At 39.8% G+C, this 20,791-nt stretch overlaps 2 protein-coding genes across 5 annotated transcripts in view; both read left to right on the plus strand.

Annotated features, from left to right (window-relative positions):
• Positions 1-4,160: 4,160 nt before the first annotated feature.
• Positions 4,161-15,537, plus strand: tiprl (TIP41, TOR signaling pathway regulator-like (S. cerevisiae)). 3 transcript variants are annotated; one of them, XM_052117490.1, is made up of 8 exons: positions 4,161-4,311; positions 4,749-4,873; positions 5,337-5,516; positions 5,609-5,708; positions 5,987-6,118; positions 6,222-6,317; positions 14,149-14,211; positions 14,509-15,537. In XM_052117490.1, exons 2-8 carry the CDS (start codon positions 4,761-4,763, stop codon positions 14,608-14,610), a joined length of 786 nt encoding a protein of 261 aa, XP_051973450.1. In that variant the 5' UTR covers positions 4,161-4,311; positions 4,749-4,760; the 3' UTR covers positions 14,611-15,537. The 3 variants fall into 3 exon arrangements, with proteins under 3 accessions (XP_051973450.1, XP_051973449.1, XP_051973451.1); XM_052117489.1 differs by lacking the exon at positions 4,161-4,311 and adding an exon at positions 4,325-4,339; XM_052117491.1 differs by lacking the exon at positions 4,161-4,311 and adding an exon at positions 4,387-4,405.
• Positions 15,538-15,665: 128 nt separating this feature from the next.
• riox2 (ribosomal oxygenase 2) overlaps positions 15,666-20,791 on the plus strand; it is a 10,283-nt gene continuing 5,157 nt past the window's right edge. Inside the window, exons 1-5 of one of the 2 annotated variants that reach the window (XM_052117480.1) lie at positions 15,666-16,456; positions 16,575-17,022; positions 17,414-17,533; positions 18,109-18,237; positions 18,434-18,537. In XM_052117480.1, coding sequence (XP_051973440.1) covers positions 16,594-17,022; positions 17,414-17,533; positions 18,109-18,237; positions 18,434-18,537 — 782 coding nt within the window. In that variant the 5' untranslated portion in view covers positions 15,666-16,456; positions 16,575-16,593. The remainder of the gene's footprint in view (positions 16,457-16,574; positions 17,023-17,413; positions 17,534-18,108; positions 18,238-18,433; positions 18,538-20,791) is intronic. The other variant, XM_052117481.1, reaches the window with a different exon arrangement.

Below are 20,791 nucleotides of genomic sequence, written 5' to 3' on the forward strand. Positions count from 1 at the left end.
CTGCCTTTTCTGATGATCAAACAGCGCAGGTGTGACTCCAGCTCTTATAAATGTAGTCATGACAGAGCAGGGTTGTGATTGGCTGGGGGTAATGAAGTCCTGACCAATCACAAAAGCGGAAACAAATTGATGATTGTCCAATTCAGAAGCTGACCAAACCAAACAGACTTTTGAAAACGGAAACCTGAGGTGACGCCATGACGTCATACAACAGTGCCAGCGTCATTTTTGCTGATCAGAAGCAAAAAAAAAAAAATTAGATATAAATTATATATTGACTTTGGCCTGGGCAACATGGCAAAAATGGTTTAACCTTTTATTTATTCATTTTTTAAAGGAGAGAGAGGGGTCAGGAGTGAGTAGGCAGCTGGCTTGAAACCAGTGGGACTGTCGGTGAGAACAGATCCAGTCTAGTCAGCTCAGATTATCTATTGTACATTCAAGCATGTATTTATGAGGGTTAAGTTACCAATACTCAAAGCCACCTCAGGAAATATCATCTCGCATGCAATAAACTTTGTAATCTAAACGATCTTAAGCAGGCAATCTAACAACAACGCTGAAAATGAGAAGTGCATTTAGGCCAAACTCAAGTTATACAAAATAATCTTTAAAATACAAAACATAAGCCACTTACATTGTGATCACACTCACAAAATACAGGATCACAGTCCTCTGCCCGCTTCAACAAACAAGCAAACAAAGGAGAAACGGTGGGCACAGGTGCCAGTAAGAAGGCCTGTGAGGGTGTCCTGATTGGCATGAGATTGGGTGAAGCTGGGTGCTGCCAGGGGAATTAAGGGACTAACAGGGATGTGGCACTTGGTCTGAGGATACAGCATACAAACAAAGGAAAACTTCCAAACAATTACTTTATTATTGATTACTGAAATCAATAAACAACTCAATAGAAAGAGACAAAGAGAGACAAATATATAAAATACAAAGACAACTGACAGGACATTACAAATAATTTTAGTGCCTTGTGATATCCTACATTACATATTTTAAATACAGAGAAGTGCGAAGGCAATTAGTCCCTTTTTTCATTCTGTTTCCCTCATTTCTCACATTACTGCCTCCCATTTGGGATTTTAAGAAATCTGATTGTAACATCTTTCCAGAATTGATCAACAGATGGGTATGACCAGAGAGTTTGGGGGTAATAATCTGGTGTTTTAAACATCTTGCGTTGTGTAATGTGTGTTCTGTGAAGGTTTATTCAGGATTAGTTGCATGTTTGTAGTTATGCTGAATGTATTTCTGCAGACACGTTTCCAGAATTCTGTGGTGATAAGATCTTTCTCCCATTCTAGAGTCTATTGATCATATTAAAGTGCATAACTTTGCAAGTAACTGTCCTGAATGACTGATTTTATGTGTTATATTATTGGTGGTTATTCTATAGTCCGGTCTCCAATTGTGGCTTGAATAACATGTTTTATTTGAAAATGATAGAAGTGTTGCTCTTTGCCTAAATTATATTTCTGTGCTAGTTCTGCAAATGAAGTTGTCATCAGTAAAGATCCATGTGGGATCAGTCACTGGTGATTTGTAGATGAAGTCGAGTTTATGCCATATGGTTGAGTTGATGTGTGGTGGGAGAGTTGTTCATTTATTAATTTGCCACCAGCAGTTAGTGCTGTTTTAATCATAGTATTTTTGAATTGTTGCTTGTTTAAGGTAAATAGCGTGTTTGATTGCTTTAGGTAAATAAGGTCAGATATGGTGTTTTCTTTAGTCTGTCTGTTCTAAGTGTACCCAAGGGTTTTGGAAATGGTCACATTTAACCCATTTGCAAAGATACTGTAAATGAGATGCTAAATAGTAGTGCTACCAACCCTCCTTGATACTTGTTCTTTTGAAGTGTTTGTAGGCTTATTTTGGGATTCTTTATTTTCAGTAAAATATGCTTATAATACTATTTCATGAGCTAAACCACTTTGTCAGCTGTACTGGAGTGATAGTAAATAAATGGCTTATTCTGGCCAGTACACACACTTTAACTGTTGCGATACAGCCTATAATGAAAAGTGGGGTGTTTACCCAGCTAATTAAATCGTCCTCTATTGATTTTAATAGTGGAAAAGTTGAGATTAATACACATATCCCCCAATCATTCAGTTTATCTAGAAAGTACTCATTGTATATCAAATAATTTGAATGTAATCATAACCCCCTGCAGATAGAGCAGGGCACAGTACAAATTATTATTAAATTATTTATCATTACAATTCAACTTGCAATGTCTGTCAAAATGCTCACCAAATGTTGTTAATAGATGCAATTAATTATTAATTCCATATGTTTATATAGCACTTTTCTAGGCACTCAAAGTCCTTAAATAGTTTACCATGTTGGTGGAATGACCTTCCCAAATCCATCCGTAAAGCAGACACTATCTGAATTCAATATGGATAAAAGTGTCTGCCAAATGAATAAATGTAAATGTCATTTAAATAAGAAGATCTTGGTTTGGTAAATGTCATCATGCACTACAGTAATAATGTTTGGTGAATAATATGATTACCCACATTGTTTAAATTGTTGTAGTGTACTGTTTTAAATCTCAGTTGTGGTGTATCGATGTAAGATAAGATGAAATATCTGATATATTAACGTACGTTGATGCAATGCAAGTCGCTTTGGATAAAAGTGTCCGCCAAATGTGTAAAAATAATGAAAGGAAATAAACTAAAATACAAACTTTATGTACACAAAGTTCATTGTGTTGACAAATACATTATGCAGGTGCCATTCATTTGGGTAGTTTTCAATACAACTCAAATGCACATATGTTTGACACTAGATTAATACCAACAACAATAAAATCATTTATTATACTGCCACACAAAGCCAAATGATACACAACCCTGAATTATTTACACTGGATTATGTGACAATTCTGATTTTGGGCTTTTGAAAGCAGTATAATTAAGCCTAATTAAGTTTAAGTGTACAATGAACTAAACCTGATTTTACCAATTAGGTCTAAGACAAAACATTGTTTTCATTGATTAGAAACATTTAATTCACATTTGCCTTTCCTCTAATTTGCCTGTCTTTCACAAATCATAAACTATATTAAGGAGCACCTATTATGGTTATTCAAATATTACCTTTCATGTAGTATGTTGTACAGCTGTCGGTGAATGTAGAAAAGTCTGCAAAGTTGAAGAACAAATGGAATTATTGACTGCAAAGTCAAGAATGAACCGATTCTGAACACCTGAAACAAGTCGTTAGTAATTCCAGACTTACTTCCTGTACTAATCTACATAATTTGCTAATAAAAACCCGCCACTGGTCTTCATTGGCTGCTCGCCAACAGCTTTGACCCGCCCTCAAACACTACACTAAGCGGTAGACCAATCACAACAGACTGGGACTTCTGACCAATCGCAGCAGAGTATGCTCTCTGAAAGGAGGAGTTTAGAATGAATCGTTTAGAACGGACCAATCACAGCAGAGTATGCTCTCTGAAAGGAGGAGTTTAGAATTAATGGTTTAGAACGGACCAATCACAGCAGAGTATGCTCTCTGAAAGGAGGAGTTTAGAATTAATGGTTTAGAACGGATCATTGAACGAGTCGTTTTTCACACTGGGGAAAAAGGGTAATGCTGCAATTTAAACTGAGCAAATTAAAGTGTTTTTTGACCTTGGATGCATGCAAAACTATTGTATCAGACCTTTAAAACACAATTAGGCACGTTTAAAAACCATAATAGGTGCTCTTTAAGATTGGGAAGAAATGCCTGTGTATTGGTTATGTAGTTTATATCATACATAAACGGGAATACTATACATTTTGTGTGAATGACAGGTTAAAGTATAGTTTGTTTTCCACTGACATTTATTTAACCGTATAATATTGTTCTGCTACATATGAACATTTCAGTTTCATAGTGTAGTGCAGATGTAATTTAATCTAATTAAGGATACAAGACAAGTAATAATAACAACAATGCTAACAATATTAAGACGAGATTTATTTATACTATTGAACAAATATGTTATAAATATTTGATTATTTATAACAAACTCAACTGCCAGCATAGTTGTCATTCATTTCTCTGTTCAGCGATTGGCTGCTGCCAGCTGCAGGTTCCCCCTCCTGTTCTGACAGACACTTCCTGCTGCCAGCTGCCTTCTTTTCGCTGAACCCCCTCTCTTAACTTCTTTGAAAATATTTTTTTTACCCCCCCAACATTTTCCACAGATCCATTAGCACCCCTCACGCCTCCCGTGCAGATCCGTTTCAACCCGGAACTAAAACTTCAGGTGTTGTTCTCTCAACATCGGAAGGAATTGTAAGTTACACTGTTTACATACATGAGGGTGAATGTTTGTGTTTATTAATTATTTGAGGTTTTGTTTGGCTAAGTTTCGTTTTAGTTGATCCATGTAAGCTATTAACCTACAGAAGATAATTGATCCTTGTCTTTACGAGTCGATATCGAGCCACATTAACGGATATTTAAACAGATTTAGTTTTCGCTGTTATTTTAAAACGTGTGATGCGATTGTTCAAATCATTAAGTTGATGAGTCTCAAGCAAGTTGTAGTGTAATTAATGATTTTGCTAATAATGTATAACAAAGAGAACAAGGCTGAGTTCGTAGACATTTATTCAACTATTCTTTCTCAGACATCAATTACAGTATATTGACTGTCGTGGCTGTTTTTTGTGTTTTAAAGCAGTTATAAGTCATAATCAAACCTGTCTGATTGTGTTGTTATTCCTCAGGTTATTGGCAGCATGTCTTCACTGATCTCACATGGATTTAAAAGCAGTAAACAGGATTTCAACTTCGGGCCCTGGACAGTCACTGCTGCAAAGACTCATATCATGAAGTCTAAAGATATTGAGAGGTAAAGATCATCTTTGCTTTATTAGACTATACTTTTATTGTCATGATTATTGATACACGAGGATGGGTGGGAATCTTTAGGAACTTTACGATTCTATTTTGATTCAGGGAGTCATAATTCAATTACAGAATGATTCTCAATATTTCTTATAGGGGTGAGTTTCCATAAAATCTGTATATAAATATGTTTGCTCTAACCCGCCAATGGAAATATAGATATAATAACCTCATATGAGAGGCTCTGGGGGCTTGTTTTGCACACCACATCATTCTTACTCAGATCTGTAATGTTCTTTTTCAACTAATAAAATGTTATTTATTTTGAGGATCCATGCAGAATAATTTCAATACAAATAATTTTATCACTTATGTTTTAATGTTAAAGAAATGATCCGAGAACCAATCACTTTTGAACACAGATCAACATGATGCCACAGTCTGACGGAGCGCTTTCTCTGTCACAGGTTAGCAGAAGAGATGCACATGCCGGCTCTTCCAGAGATGCTGTTTGGTGACAATGTGCTACGCATTCAGCACACAGATGGTTTTGGGATTGAATTCAATGCAGTCGATTCTCTCAAACGTGTCAACAACTTGCAAGACTCTGTGAAAGTGGCTTGTGCACAAGAGTGGCAGGAAAGCAGGTAAAACTCTTCACGGATCCACGGTAATTTTATTCACTGTAACCTAGAAAGATCCTTTTATTGAAGAATGATGTTTCCTTGTTTGATTACAGAGCCGACTCTGATCATTGTAAAGATGTGGTGAAACGTTATGACTGGACATACACAACCGATTATAGAGGGACTTTACTTGGACAGGACACACAGATGAAGGTATTCTTCTACACGCTGAAACTTGCTGAACCATGACCTTCTTTTAAACTTCCACGAGAACTAAACCAGCCCTCCCTAATGGCACTTACTATTTAATTTATTATTTCTAAAAGTAAAAAAACACCTTTCCTTGTCTGTCTCTTTCTTGTGTGCTAGCTTCTACACTACTCTGGAACTTGACAGTGCGATACTGCAGATATTGTTGACCTGTCATTTTGGATAAAATCGTCTGCTAAATGACTAAATGTAAATGTAAACTCACTGTATGAATCATGCAGGTGACGCCCACAACAGAACGAATCGATATGGAGAAGCTGAAAGCACGAGAACAGATCCAGTTCTTTGAGGAAGTTCTGTTGTTTGAAGACGAGCTGCACGATCACGGCGTTTCAATGATCAGTGTGAAAATTGTGAGTGCCGTTAACGTTACCTATAAATGAGCAGCATTAACAGTTACAGTATTCACGGTTGTTTTGACAAGCACAGAAGGTTTTAGATGTTTGATTATTTCAGAGGGTGATGCCCACCAGTTTCTTTCTTCTGCTGCGGTTCTTCTTGAGAGTGGACGGAGTTCTGATCAGAATTAATGACACGCGTCTTTATCATGAGGTAAGTTCCACTGAAAAATGTAAAATGTTAAAGTTTAGAATGTCTAACAAAATATTGTAATTCTGTTTATATTTAGGGCAGACTGGGGCAAGTTGTCACAATTGCTATATATCAGTTATGATAAGATTGAGTCAAAAGTTCAATTGTGCAAATGTGTTTTTTCTTGAGCAGAAGTTTTGCATGTTAAAACTAGTTTAAAACCCTCTTAGATTTGAATACTTTTGGTGAATTCTAACCTCAGGTCATTTTTCACTTTCATCATATTTTTGTTATAGCTCTTGGGTATACAAGCAAACATTATGAATGCAGATTTAAGGTTTAAATGTGTTCTTAGTACAAAAGGATTTTTCATGAATGTCAGGTCAGGCATGTTGTCACGTTTATATCGGGGCAGGTTGTCACGTGTTTTGAATATCATACATTTATACAATTTATCGGTTACAATATTTTTTGACCAAAAACAATGTTTTGATATTTTGGGACATTTCCTATTTTATTTATTTTATGAATTGTTTTGTGCTTCATAATTGTTTTACTTTTGAATTTTGTTGAAAGTCTATAATCGACGGATTGATAATCAAGACAAATAATTTTACTTTTGTAAAGCGATGTTAATAACGCACAATTTTAAAGCAGCTTTACAGAAAAAATTGCAGGCATAGATTTTGTTTTAGTGCGTGTGATAGTGGGGACACATGAAACCTGCGCCACTGGGTTAGTGGTAAATTTCATTTGGACAACCTGCCCCATATTGTGTGACAATATGCCCTGCAGCTGAATCATGCCATGGTCCAAATCACTGAGATCAATTTTTCCCCATTCTGATGGTTGATATGAACATTAACTGAAGCTTCTAATCTGTATCTGCATCATTTTCTTCTACAACTGGGATTTTCACACACATCAGTCTCTAGAATTTACTCATAATGAAACACAAACACATCCAGTGAGGGGCAGTTCTGTGTATGAAACACTTGTTGGTGAGAGAGGTCAACTGAGAATGGTCAGACTGGTTTGAACTGATAAAGTCTACAGTAACTCAGATAATCGCTCTGTGCAATTGTGCTGAGAAGAAGATCATCTCTGAATACTGATCTGAGATGCGGGTTGGTGCTGTTTTGGGGACACGAGGGGCACCTACACAATATTAGACAGGTGTTTTTTTAAGATTAACATTTTTATTGATTCAAAGAAGATGAAGAAAAACAAAAGATGTATACAATAAATCAACATTTAACTTCCACTACTACCCCTCCCCAATCAACAACCCTGTTGTCTCACATAATAATAATAATAATAATACATGATAATAAAAAAAACTAAAATATAATAACAAACATACACATCTAAAACTACGCCTCTCTCTCCACCGTCCCTCTCCGAGAGTCCCCCAAAAATGTCAAATAGCTGCCTCATTTCCCATTAAATGAATCCCAAATTTTTTATGTATTTATTTGCTATGTCGATGACTGCCGCATCGCCTTAAAACACAGAGTCTGGGGCAAAGCGAAACCCGAGTGCCCAACACATCTCACAAAAACTCTGAACCTTCATCCAAAATTCCTGGATCTCAGCACACCACCAAAAACTCCATTCTCCAAATGGCATCGCCAGCAGGTGGATGCGTTTTAAGACCAAGCCTATACAATCTAGAGGGGGTCCAATAGAATCTGTGTAAAATCTGGAACTGCGTAAGACGCACCCTTGCATCTCTAGATACAGACTTGATGTTTTTTGGATCCTATCCCACACCCCCTCCTCCAATACCAAGTTTAAATCTTTCTCCCATAATCTCTTGATAGAAGTTAAAGCTCCGCCCCCCCAGACTCTGAATTAGCAGGAAGTAATACACTGATGCCTCATGACCTTTCCCAAAAGCAGTAATCACCCCTCCCAGAGTATCTACCACTTTAGGGGGGTGTAAGCTACTCCCAAAAACAGTACAGATCAGGTGGCACAGCTGTAAATACCTGAAGAACTGAGATCTGGGAATTCCAAAATGTTGAACCAAATATTCAAAGGATCTCAACACTCCACTCTCATACAGGTCACCGAGTGTAGTAACCCCCCTCACAATCCACTCTGACCAGCAGAAAGGGGAATTATTCATACATAATTTAGGGTTCATATGCTTGAGGCAACATTTAAATAAATGTCAGAATTAAACACTGGACACTTGTCCATATCAAGCGCAAATGTGAGATAACGGTTGTGACTAACCTTCTCCAATTAGTTTGACAGAAAGACTGCAATGGCGGAATAGGGGCAAGAACTTCCTGTTCAATACAAAACCAGGGAGGGGCTCTCTCAGGTGGAAGCGACCAATGAGCCAAATGTCTGAGACCGAACGCATAATAATACAACTAAATCTTGGGTAGGGTTAGCCCACCTTTGTCAATCGGCCTATGTAACTTACTGAAATATAATCTGGGACGTTTCCCATTCCAAATGAAGGACTTCACTATACTATCAAATTGCTTGAAATAAGAGAGAGTGACCTCTACAGGGTAGTTACATTTTGGAATACAATTCATTTTAATATCATTAACCTTCCCAATCATAGATAAATGAAATAAAGCCCATCTGCCCACATCACTCAAACCTTTTTATTAAAGGGTCCCGGGTACGGCACGAGACCCATCTTCTTGATGGTAGCTTGTGAAAGGAACGGTGGCACGCTCCGTCCCTCCGTAGTGCTAGGGTCCTCTCCTTGGGCAAGAGAGAACAACCCTTGAGTCCCCCTCATGAGGGTTACAAATTTCTTGATTATACCTTTTTGCTCCATCTAGATGTGCTAATACCATCCTTCATCTCTGTAAGGATCCAGAGTAAAATAGATCCTCAGTACCCCAATGCTGTTCGCAAGGAGCGATAAAAAGGGGCGACTTGTTTGTTGTAAGTTGCGACCCGTGTCGGTGGAGGAAGAGATCCTGGTGCCTGAGAAATAGGGTTTGCTGCGGCTGCCACTATTTCAACACTGTACTTTGGCTTATACTTCACCTAAACGGGAGGTTGGAATGCCTCACACCAATCAATCGGCTTTCTCACTTTGCTATACACAAGGATATCACAGGAATAGCAGGAACAGTGAAAGATGTGGAAAAGTTACGATCTGGGCAAATTCCAGTGGAATGCTGTAAAAAGGCAAATGCAGAGAATTTACTACAAGCCACACTTCAAATAAAGGCATCACCTAATCCAACATTAAACTACAGCAAAGGAGTGATCCGCACCACAGAATTGGAATGACGTGGATGAAGATGAAATGACCTGTGAGCTCCAACCCCATGGAGGAGTAAGTGTGAAAAGAATAATAATCAAAAGAGAGGACCGAGTTATCAACTGGTATAGGCATCCTCCCTTTTAATAAGCCCCTTCCTCCAGAAAGAATTCAATGGATTTATTCATGCCCAACCCATTAAGATATTTTAAATGTCAAAAATATGGTCATGGGTCAACAGTTGCAAAAATAAAAGCATCTCTTGCAAGTGTGGTGAAGAAGACCACAACATGGAGAGCTGTCAAAAATCACCAAAATACTGTAATTGTGCAGGAGACAATTTGGCTGCATCAAAAGAATGTCCTACATGGATCAAGGAGAAGGAAATACAGAGAATCAGATGCACAAAGAAGATCAGCTACCCTGAGGCAAGGAAAATGGTAGATGCTGTCCCTTCTTTTACACGGAGTAAAACATATGCTTCTGTTGTCAAGACATCTGTGAAGGCCACAGAACGCCAGACAGACTTCACCTGGATGCACAAAGATAAACCTTACAATGGAAACCGCAATAAATCTCTCCCAAGGACCAAGAATACAGGAACCCAAAGTGAATCTACCTCAATCAATACTCTGTTTAATCTGAACTCAATAGAAAATCAAACTACAAATAGAAATACAAAGTCGAGTTGTTCACAAGCAAAAGATGAAATAGCAAAGACAAAACAAACCAAAGATGTCAAAATGAATAAAAGGGATAGTCGGAGTAGAAGTCCATCCCCAAAAGGAAAAATGAGGGGAAGTATTCCTATTTTCCCTACGTGAGAATGGAAAATGTTTTTATCCAATGGAACTGTCGTGGACTCGGGGCAAATTCTCAACCCCTTGGTTTTTGTCTTCAGGAGACAAAACTACCACCAGATTTTACTTTCTCTTTTAAAAATGTAACCTAACCTAATTTTCCAATTTTAAATACTTTTGGTCCTACTAATAGACAGACTTCTGCTGTTACAGCCATTTTAATCAGAAAACATGTGATTCATTGTCGCATCAATGTGAACAGTAATTTACAGGTAACAGCGGTGCGTTTGACCCTGCAGAGAACCGTTACAGTATGTTCCACATTCCTCCAAATCTTACTGTAACACACAAGGACCTGGATGACCTAGTAGCCCAACTCCCTTCTCTATAGTCAAGTCAAGTGGTTTTTACTGTTGTTCAACCATATACAGTTAGTACAGTACACAGTGAAACGAGACACCGTTCCTCCAGGACCATGTGCTACATAAAACAACATAGGACAAACACCTAACCACATGAGACTACACAGACTAAATAACATACCTACATAAAGGGCACGTGCAAACGTGTGCAAAAATTAAATTGCTAACAACGAACAGGACAATAGACACAGTGAGAGACAGTGAAGTGCTGAACAGTACACATTTGTAATCAGAATATTGCAAAAAGATGACACTTTCTAAAATGCTAAATGTAAACATTTACGCTGTCAGAGCCAAAGCTTCAGATTTACACCAATTGACTCTGTATCCTGAGAACTTAGAAAAGGAAAGAATAATTCTGTGGAGGCAAGGCATAGATCTTATATCGGAGACGAATTATAAAATATTATCTGTGTAAAGCAGAAGCTTATGCGCCACACCTCCCGCCATCACCCCTGGAAAATCCTCCTCCTTTCTTATCGCGGCTGCTGATGGTTCCAGGACAAGACAGAACAATAATGGGGAAAGAGGGAAACCGTGCCGGTGCCCCTATCCGGAGTAAAATAATCTGAAATTAATCCATTTGTGTTTATAAAGTAACTTAATCCATCCAATGACATAACTTTACTCAATCGGTTAGCCAAAAGTTTTGACAATATTTTAACATCTGGCTGGATCAGTGAAATTGGACGGTAATTCTTACTCTCGCTTGGATCTTTGTCCTTTTTAAGATCAGACTGATCCGGGCTTGTGTCATGATTGGAGGAAGCTTTCCGGTCTTTAATGATTCTGTATAAACTTATAACTAAAGTGGAGCCAGTTCTGTAGCATAAGATCTAAAAAAAAAAAACTCTGTAGACGAAGACATGGAGCTATAACGATCAAGATTAATAACATTATTAATATCAATGAGGTAAATATTTCACCACCAGCAGATTTCATGGAGGGAATGGTAGAAAAAGACTCTCTGTTTTATATATCTAGCCAAAAGCTTCCCTGCTTTGTCCCCCGACTCAAAGTGTGACTGTCTTGCCCTGAATAACCAAAACTCCACCTTCCTCGACAAAATAGTATTATATCTGTATTTCAATCAGCCATCAGACGACATTCGGAGCGTCAGCTCTACCTCGGCACTTTTAATATTCCCTTCCATCTCCACGAGTTCTCGTGCTTTGGATTTTTTTGGTGAATGAGGCGTACTGTATGATCCGACCCCTAAGAACCGCCTTAAGTGCCTCCCAAGCCCCGCCCACAGAGGACACTGAGGACCAGTTGGTCTCCATATAAACATTGATTTCAGCCTTTAACATTTGTTGGAATTCAGGATTTAGCAAAAGGGAAACATTAAAGGGTAAACTATATGATTTCCTTTTCTCCGTATGTGTCAACACTTCTAAACTCACCAGGACGTGATCTGAGACTGAGATGTTTGCTCAATGGGAGTCAACAACAGATGAAATGAGGGACTTGGATATAAAAACAAAACTTTTCTAGAATAAATCTTGTGAACTGATGAAAAGAAATGTATAGTCCCTACCAGATGGGTTCAAAGTCTCCAAATATCTGCAAGACCAAGATTTGTACACATCTTGTGAAGGATCAGTGTTGCTCTGGGGGACTTACACAGTTTTGCTTCACTATGATCAAGGACTGAATCTATCAATAGATTAAAGTCTCCTCCCAATATTATATCATGAGGGGTGCCCGCGGCTTGCAACATCCCTTCAAGATCTATAACAAAGCCCTGATCGACAGTGTTAGGTGTGTATATATTAGCCAAAATCAACCTTTGCCCCTGAATTTCTGCTTAAACAATAATGACACTTCAGAATTTATCTTTAATCTGTTTGAGACATTTGAATTATAGATGTTTATTTATCAGTGTAATGACTCCCCTGCTCTTACTCGAGCCAGCACTAAAGAACACATGTCCACCCCATATCTTCCCAAATCTTTCAGCTTCCTGTAGGGAAAGATGCGTTTCTTAAAGAAACACTAATTCGATTTCTTACATTTAAGAAGAGAAATAAACTTCGTCCTTTTTATGGATTGCCCAACCCATTCACATTCTACATGGAGAGAGAAAATCCACTCATATTAACATTTGACATATTAGAAAAAATAGATTGTGTGTCAAAAACAAGATTATAAAGATCATATTCCAACATTAGTGCAACAATCAAACCCTGAACTTCCCCCCTAAACCAAACAAACAGAAAAAATAAAGACAGCGCCAACCGGCGTCCATCGATCTACACTCAAACAGTCCATGTACGCCTGCGAGAGCCCCAGCGTTGCCATCTGATTGCTCAAGTCTGGTTCTATTCAAATTGTGTGAGACAGAATTACACAACAGAAAATAATCTATTAAAAAAACTCCAGCCAATAGGCGGAATAAACACAAATAATGTGTAGATGCATCCACAACTGTTCCGAAGGAGTCTTACTCTACAAAACTAACCCCAGCCGCTAGCAGAACCAGCATCGGCTCGGCTGTATCACACAATAACCTTCTAGACGTCTGAGACTCTTGTAACCACCTCAGAGAATTTGTCTCCATGGCAGTGATTGATCGACGTATCACAGCAAGACCCTCCAAGTCTGCAACAACATTTGCCAGCATTACAGACATGCCCGACATTTGATGCTGAATCTGTCCCGCCACACCGTCCAAACAGTGTCCCCGGTCTGCGGCCCTATCTGGGGCGTCAGTTTGAGTACGCAAGTGTCTTTTAATGTCTCCAGAGCTTGAGGATTTTTAATTCTTTGACATATTATCTTCATAGAACAGTTAAGAATCAGGGTGTGTCGAATCTCACAGTTTATGACATAAAAAGTATTAAAAACTAGCAAAGTGTGCAGAGCTCGCCGTTCACATGTCCAAACCTAGCATGGCGCCACGCGACTCTCGTAGGCAGGTGCTTTTAATGTTGTGGCTGATCGGTGTTTATGATAGTAAATTGCATGTAAAGAAAACATTTTAATATTTCATTTTTATTTAGCATTAAATTGACTAAATTCACACACAAAATCTCACAGGTAAAGTTTTGTAGATTGTCTGTGACATCACAGCTTGCGAAACTAAACAGGAAAATGGATCAGCTGATGCAATAGTTAAAGAAATACAGAATATTGTCCAATATATCGGTCAATATATGGTATGTGTGTTCATCTTTTATGAATGTATGAAAATGTTCAAGAGTTGTTTTGTTGCCAAGACTTTAACGTGTGTGGCTACACAGAAAATACACTTTTAAAAATAACCCTACTTTGAGAAATATTCACTGGAGTAAAAAGTGTGACAACTTTCCTCAGCTTCCCATATAAAATAATATTATACTAATTAATCTTAATACATGGTTTTCCACATTCTTCTCTACTTTAAACAGGCTGGAAAAAACTACATGCTTAGAGAATTTAGCACACGTGAAAGTCAATTATCAGATCTTCAGGTTAGTGCTGGTTTCAATATATTTTAAATCAGAGCAGTGTTTCTCATAGTGTGACACCTGTGTAATCTTAAAGTCATGTGGTCTGTCTTAATCCTTAATTAAAGTAAACATCCGTGTTTTTAAGAGGAAATGCCTCATCTCATTATTGTGGAGGATCCAAGACAAATTGGATAAAAGTATCTGCTCAATTAATAAGTGTAAATAAATGTTAAAACCTGCATCTTTGCTGAATTTTGCTTCATGTTGTTGGTAAATACAAGTCAACTTTAACAGCAGTGTGTGTTTTTCACTTTGCAGCATGTTCCTCCGGCTTTTTACACAGACCCGAACGAGATTGTGCAACACTTACCGCTGAAACTCACCGAGTGTGAGAAACTCGAGTTTCTGTCTGTGCAGTGACATGCAACAGGAGCAAAAGACAGACCAGACACACACACACATACACACACACTGATACTCACTCTCACACACACTCTCTCTCTCTCACACACACACACACACTGATTCTCACAAACTCACACACACTCTCTCACTCTCACACACACTCTCTCTCTCTCACACACACACACACACTGATTCTCACAAACTCACACACACTCTCTCACTCTCACACACTCTCTCTCACACACACACACCCACTGATACTCACTCTCACACACACACACACACACACACACACTGATTCTCACAAACTCACACACACTCTCACACACACTCTCTCTCTCACACACACACACACACCCACTGATACTCACTCTCACACACACACACACACACACACACACACTGATTCTCACACACAGTCTCACACACACTCTCTCTCACACACACACACACACACACACACACACACACACACACACACACACACTGATTCTCACTCTCTCACACACACACACACACACACACACACACACACACACACACTGATTCTCACAAACTCACACACACTCTCACACACACTCTCTCTCTCTCACACACACACACACAGTGATACTCACTCTCACACACACACGCACACACACACTGATTCTCACAGTCTCACACACACTCTCTCTCTCACACGCACACACACACACACACACAGACAGACAGACACACACTCTCACACTGACATAGACAGACAGACACACACACTGACACATACTCTCACACTGACACACACACACACAATAAAGACTCAATCTCTCACACACACAGACATATACACACACACACAATAAAGACTCACTCTCTCACACACACACACACACTAAAGACTCACTCTTTCTCACACACACACACACACACACACACTAAAGACTCACTCTCTCACACACACACAAAGACTCACTCTCTCACACACACACACACACACACTAAAGACTCACTCTTTCTCACACACACACACTAAAGACTCACTCTCTCACACACACACACACACACACTAAAGACTCACTCTTTCTCACACACACACACTAAGACTCACTCTCTCACACACACACACACACACACTAAAGACTCACTCTTTCTCACACACACACACACACACTAAAGACTCACTCTCTCACACACACACAAAGACTCACTCTCTCTACACACACACACACACACACACTAAAGACTCACTCTCTCACACACACACACACACACACACACACTAAAGACTCACTCTCTCACACACACACACACACACACTAAAGACTCACTCTCTCACAGCTGTTTGAATTGAATTTGTTGTAACATCACTTGTGATATTGTCATGTAAACTCATTGTGTTAGTCTTACAGGCTCTAAATGTAAATTGTGGTATGAAACTTTTATACAGATGATTAATGTGTGTTAATGTGTGCAATAATTGACACAGAAATGTCTAAATGTCCAAGGGCAATTTTTATTAAAATCCTTTCAATGATTTCACTGCGTTGAGAAATATTTAAATATGATAATAAAGTAAAAATATATTAGTGCAGTAGTATAACTAAAAATAATTAACATGGAGCTTGTGTAAAACCTCTTGTAAATAAATGAATGACGTTGTTCGGTTTGAGGACGTCGAAACACCGGAACTGTTTATTGAAGTTTGATGTTTCCACTCGGTCCGATTAAATGTGACACAGGCTGCACATGTGTTTGTGATTCTGTCACCGGTGAGTCAAACATTATTTTTGTGGATGATTCGCGACTGTATATGGAAGTACGTTTTTTTTTTTTACCCGTTCATATAATATATACATAACGTTTATTAGTTGGCAACTAATAAAAGGTAATATATTTGAGTAAACTTCACTTTTATGGGTTGAGATATTCCATGTAACACTCAATATATAATTAATGTGAGTTAATACTCGTGCTTGTTGTTTTCTCCATGTTAAATATTTAAGGTGTGAGTGTGTCACAGAGATGCCAAAGACAGGCAGAAGATTGAATAAACCTGATGGACATGAGGAGGAGGAGGAGATTTCTGTCAAACAGATGAAGATGATGAAGGCTCCTCTGCACTTTGACTCGCCGCGGGACTTATTTGAGAGTCTGATAAGTCCGATCGGGGTGGATGAATTCTTCCAGCAGTTCTGGGAGCGGAAGCCTTTAGTGCTGCACAGAAACGACGCGTCTTTGGCGTCTTATTACCGCTCACTGTTCCAGCTGTCAGATCTGCAGCCGCTGTGCACGCGCGGTCTTCAGTACGTCACTGACCTCAATCTGTGTCGCTGCATCGACGGCAAGAAGAAAGTGTTGAATAAAGACGGAAAGGTGAAGTTCAGTCAGCTGAAGAAAGACTTCGAGCAGAAGAAAGCCACGATACAGTTCCACCAGCCGCAGAGGTTTAAGGTCAGATACAGAGAGGATCTAACCCTAACTAACCTGCAACCGGTGTGTGTGTGTGAGAGAGAGAGAGAGAGAGAGAGAGAGAGAGAGAGAGAGAGAGAGAGTGAGTGTTTGTGTGTGTGTGAGAGAGTGTGTGTGAGAGAGTGTGTGTGTGTGAGAGAGAGAGTGTGAGAGTGTGTGTGTGTGTGTGAGAGGGAGAGTGTGTGTGTGTAGTGTGTGTGTGTGTGAGTGAGTGTGTGTGTGTGTGAGAGGGAGAGTGTGTGTGTGTGTGTTAGGGGATGGAATCTGTTGTTCATACAGTATGAAAATCATTACGTCTATTGAGAGTCTTCATAATGATAGCTGCACCAACGTGTGTGTGTGTGTGTGTGTGTGTGTGTGTGTGTGTTCACAGGATGAGTTGTGGCACATTCAGGAGCGGTTGGAGTGTTTCTTCGGTTCTCTGGTCGGTTCTAATGTTTACATCACTCCTGGAGGCTCTCAGGGTCTCCCGCCACACTATGATGATGTCGAGGTCAGTGATGAACACATTCTTGTAAAATACAACATGAATATAACGTCTGGGATACTCGTGTGTACTGTTAAAAGTATTCTGCTCTATATGTTTGTGTATGAGGCCACACACACCTATTGTCACTTCTGATTTTCTGTAGTTTGTTTTTTATTTATACACGTGCAAACATCAGCCTTCATGACTGAAACACCAGCAAAATTAATTTGTGTGAATCATTGCATATAATAACTTACACAAACTCATTCTGCTCAAGAGTGGGATTGTGTGTGTGTGTGTGTGTGTGTGTGTGTGTGTGTGTGTGTGTGTGTGTGTGTGTGTTTTTTTGAAATGTAGTTTTTTTTTAATATATATATATAAAAGAAAATGTTAGTCCAAAGTGCCGTAGAATGCAAGAACACAGATGTGTGTTTTTGTCTGTTTCTCTACAGGCAGGACTGTAGCGAGGTATTCTGGGCCCCTGACAGTATATTGCTCAGGGCCCCTTTATATTACAGTTTAGTATGTGTTGTGGGGCCCCTGGACCTGTGGAATAGTTACCAGCTTTCTGCAGGTGTTTATGTGTGTTTCCTCTGCAGGTGTTCATCCTTCAGCTGGAGGGTCAGAAACACTGGCGGCTTTACGAGCCAACCGTCCGTCTGGCACGCGAGTACAGCCTGGAGTCAGAGGAACGCATCGGCACCCCCACACATGACATCATACTGCAGGTCCAAACAAATACAGCTGCACAAAACTGAACTGCTAATGATAACCTGATTGGCAAACTTCATATTTCATTTTTTGAGATGAATTGATCCAAAACTATGTTGCAGAAACGTTGACGATACTCACAACACGTGTCACCGCAGACGTCAGACTGAGCCGGTGTGAACTCATGAGTGTGTTTGTGGGTTTGTTTTGTAGGCCGGTGATTTACTGTATTTCCCAAGAGGAACAATCCATCAGGCTGACACGCCTCCAGACGTGGATTATTCCACACACCTCACTCTCAGCACCTACCAAAACACGTATGTCTCGCACACACTACAGCACTTATCTCACACACACACACACACACACTACAGCACTTATCTCACACACACACACTGCAGCACTTATCACACACACACACACACACTACAGCACTTATCACACACACACACACACACACACACTACAGCACTTATCACACACACACACACACTACAGCACTTATCACACACACTACAGCACTTATCACACACACACACACACTACAGCACTTATCACACACACTACAGCACTTATCACACACACACACACACACACACACACACACTACAGCACTTATCACACACACACACACTACAGCACTTATCACACACACTACAGCACTTATCACACACACACACACACACACACACACTACAGCACTTATCACACACACACACACACACACACACACACACACTACAGCACTTATCACACACACACACACTACAGCACTTATCACACACACTACAGCACTTATCACACACACACACACACACACACTACAGCACTTATCACACACACACACACACTACAGCACTTATCACACACACTACAGCACTTATCACACACACACACACACACACACTACAGCACTTATCACACACACACACACACACACACTACAGCACTTATCACACACACACACACACTACAGCACTTATCACACACACACACACACTACAGCACTTATCACACACACACACACTACAGCACTTATCACACACACACACACACACTACAGCACTTATCACACACACACACACACTACAGCACTTATCACACACACACACACACACTACAGCACTTATCACACACACACACACACTACAGCACTTATCACACACACTACAGCACTTATCACACACACACACACTACAGCACTTATCACACACACTACAGCACTTATCACACACACACACACACACACACACACTACAGCACTTATCACACACACACACACACTACAGCACTTATCACACACACTACAGCACTTATCACACACACACACACACACTACAGCACTTATCACACACACACACACACACACACACACTACAGCACTTATCACACACACACACACACTACAGCACTTATCACACACACTACAGCACTTATCACACACACACACACACACACACTACAGCACTTATCACACACACACACACTACAGCACTTATCACACACACTACAGCACTTATCACACACACACACACACTACAGCACTTATCACACACACACACACACTACAGCACTTATCACACACACACACACACACACACACACACTACAGCACTTATCACACACACACACACACTACAGCACTTATCACACACACACACACACACACACACACACTACAGCACTTATCACACACACACACACACTACAGCACTTATCACACACACTACAGCACTTATCACACACACACACACACACACACACACTACAGCACTTATCACACACACACACACACACTACAGCACTTATCACACACACACACACACACACACACACTACAGCACTTATCACACACACTACAGCACTTATCACACACACACTACAGCACTTATCACACACACACACACACTACAGCACTTATCACACACACACACACACACACTACAGCACTTATCACACACACACACACACACACACACACACTACAGCACTTATCACACACACACACACACTACAGCACTTATCACACACACTACAGCACTTATCACACACACTACAGCACTTATCACACACACACACACTACAGCACTTATCACACACACACACACACACTACAGCACTTATCACACACACACACACACACTACAGCACTTATCACACACACTACAGCACTTATCACACACACACACACACTACAGCACTTATCACACACACACACACACTACAGCACTTATCACACACACTACAGCACTTATCACACACACACACACACACACACACACACACACTACAGCACATATCACACACACACACACACACTACAGCACATATCACACACACACTACAGCACATATCACACACACACACACACACTACAGCACTTATCACACACACACACTACAGCACTTATCACACACACACACACACACACACACACACTACAGCACATATCACACACACACACACTACAGCACATATCACACACAGACACACTACAGCACATATCACACACACTACAGCACTTATCACACACACACACACACACACACTACAGCACTTATCACACACACA

Source organism: Xyrauchen texanus, chromosome 44 (genome assembly GCF_025860055.1).
Source record: "Xyrauchen texanus isolate HMW12.3.18 chromosome 44, RBS_HiC_50CHRs, whole genome shotgun sequence".
Lineage (NCBI taxonomy): Eukaryota > Metazoa > Chordata > Actinopteri > Cypriniformes > Catostomidae > Xyrauchen > Xyrauchen texanus.

Excerpts from the sequence above, each read along its gene's own strand:
- tiprl (XM_052117489.1), top strand. Across the intron at positions 4,874-5,336 it reads AAGTCTAAAGATATTGAGAG|GTTAGCAGAAGAGATGCACA; the intron begins GTAAAGATCATC and ends TCTCTGTCACAG. Across the intron at positions 6,318-14,148 it reads ACACGCGTCTTTATCATGAG|GCTGGAAAAAACTACATGCT; the intron begins GTAAGTTCCACT and ends TACTTTAAACAG.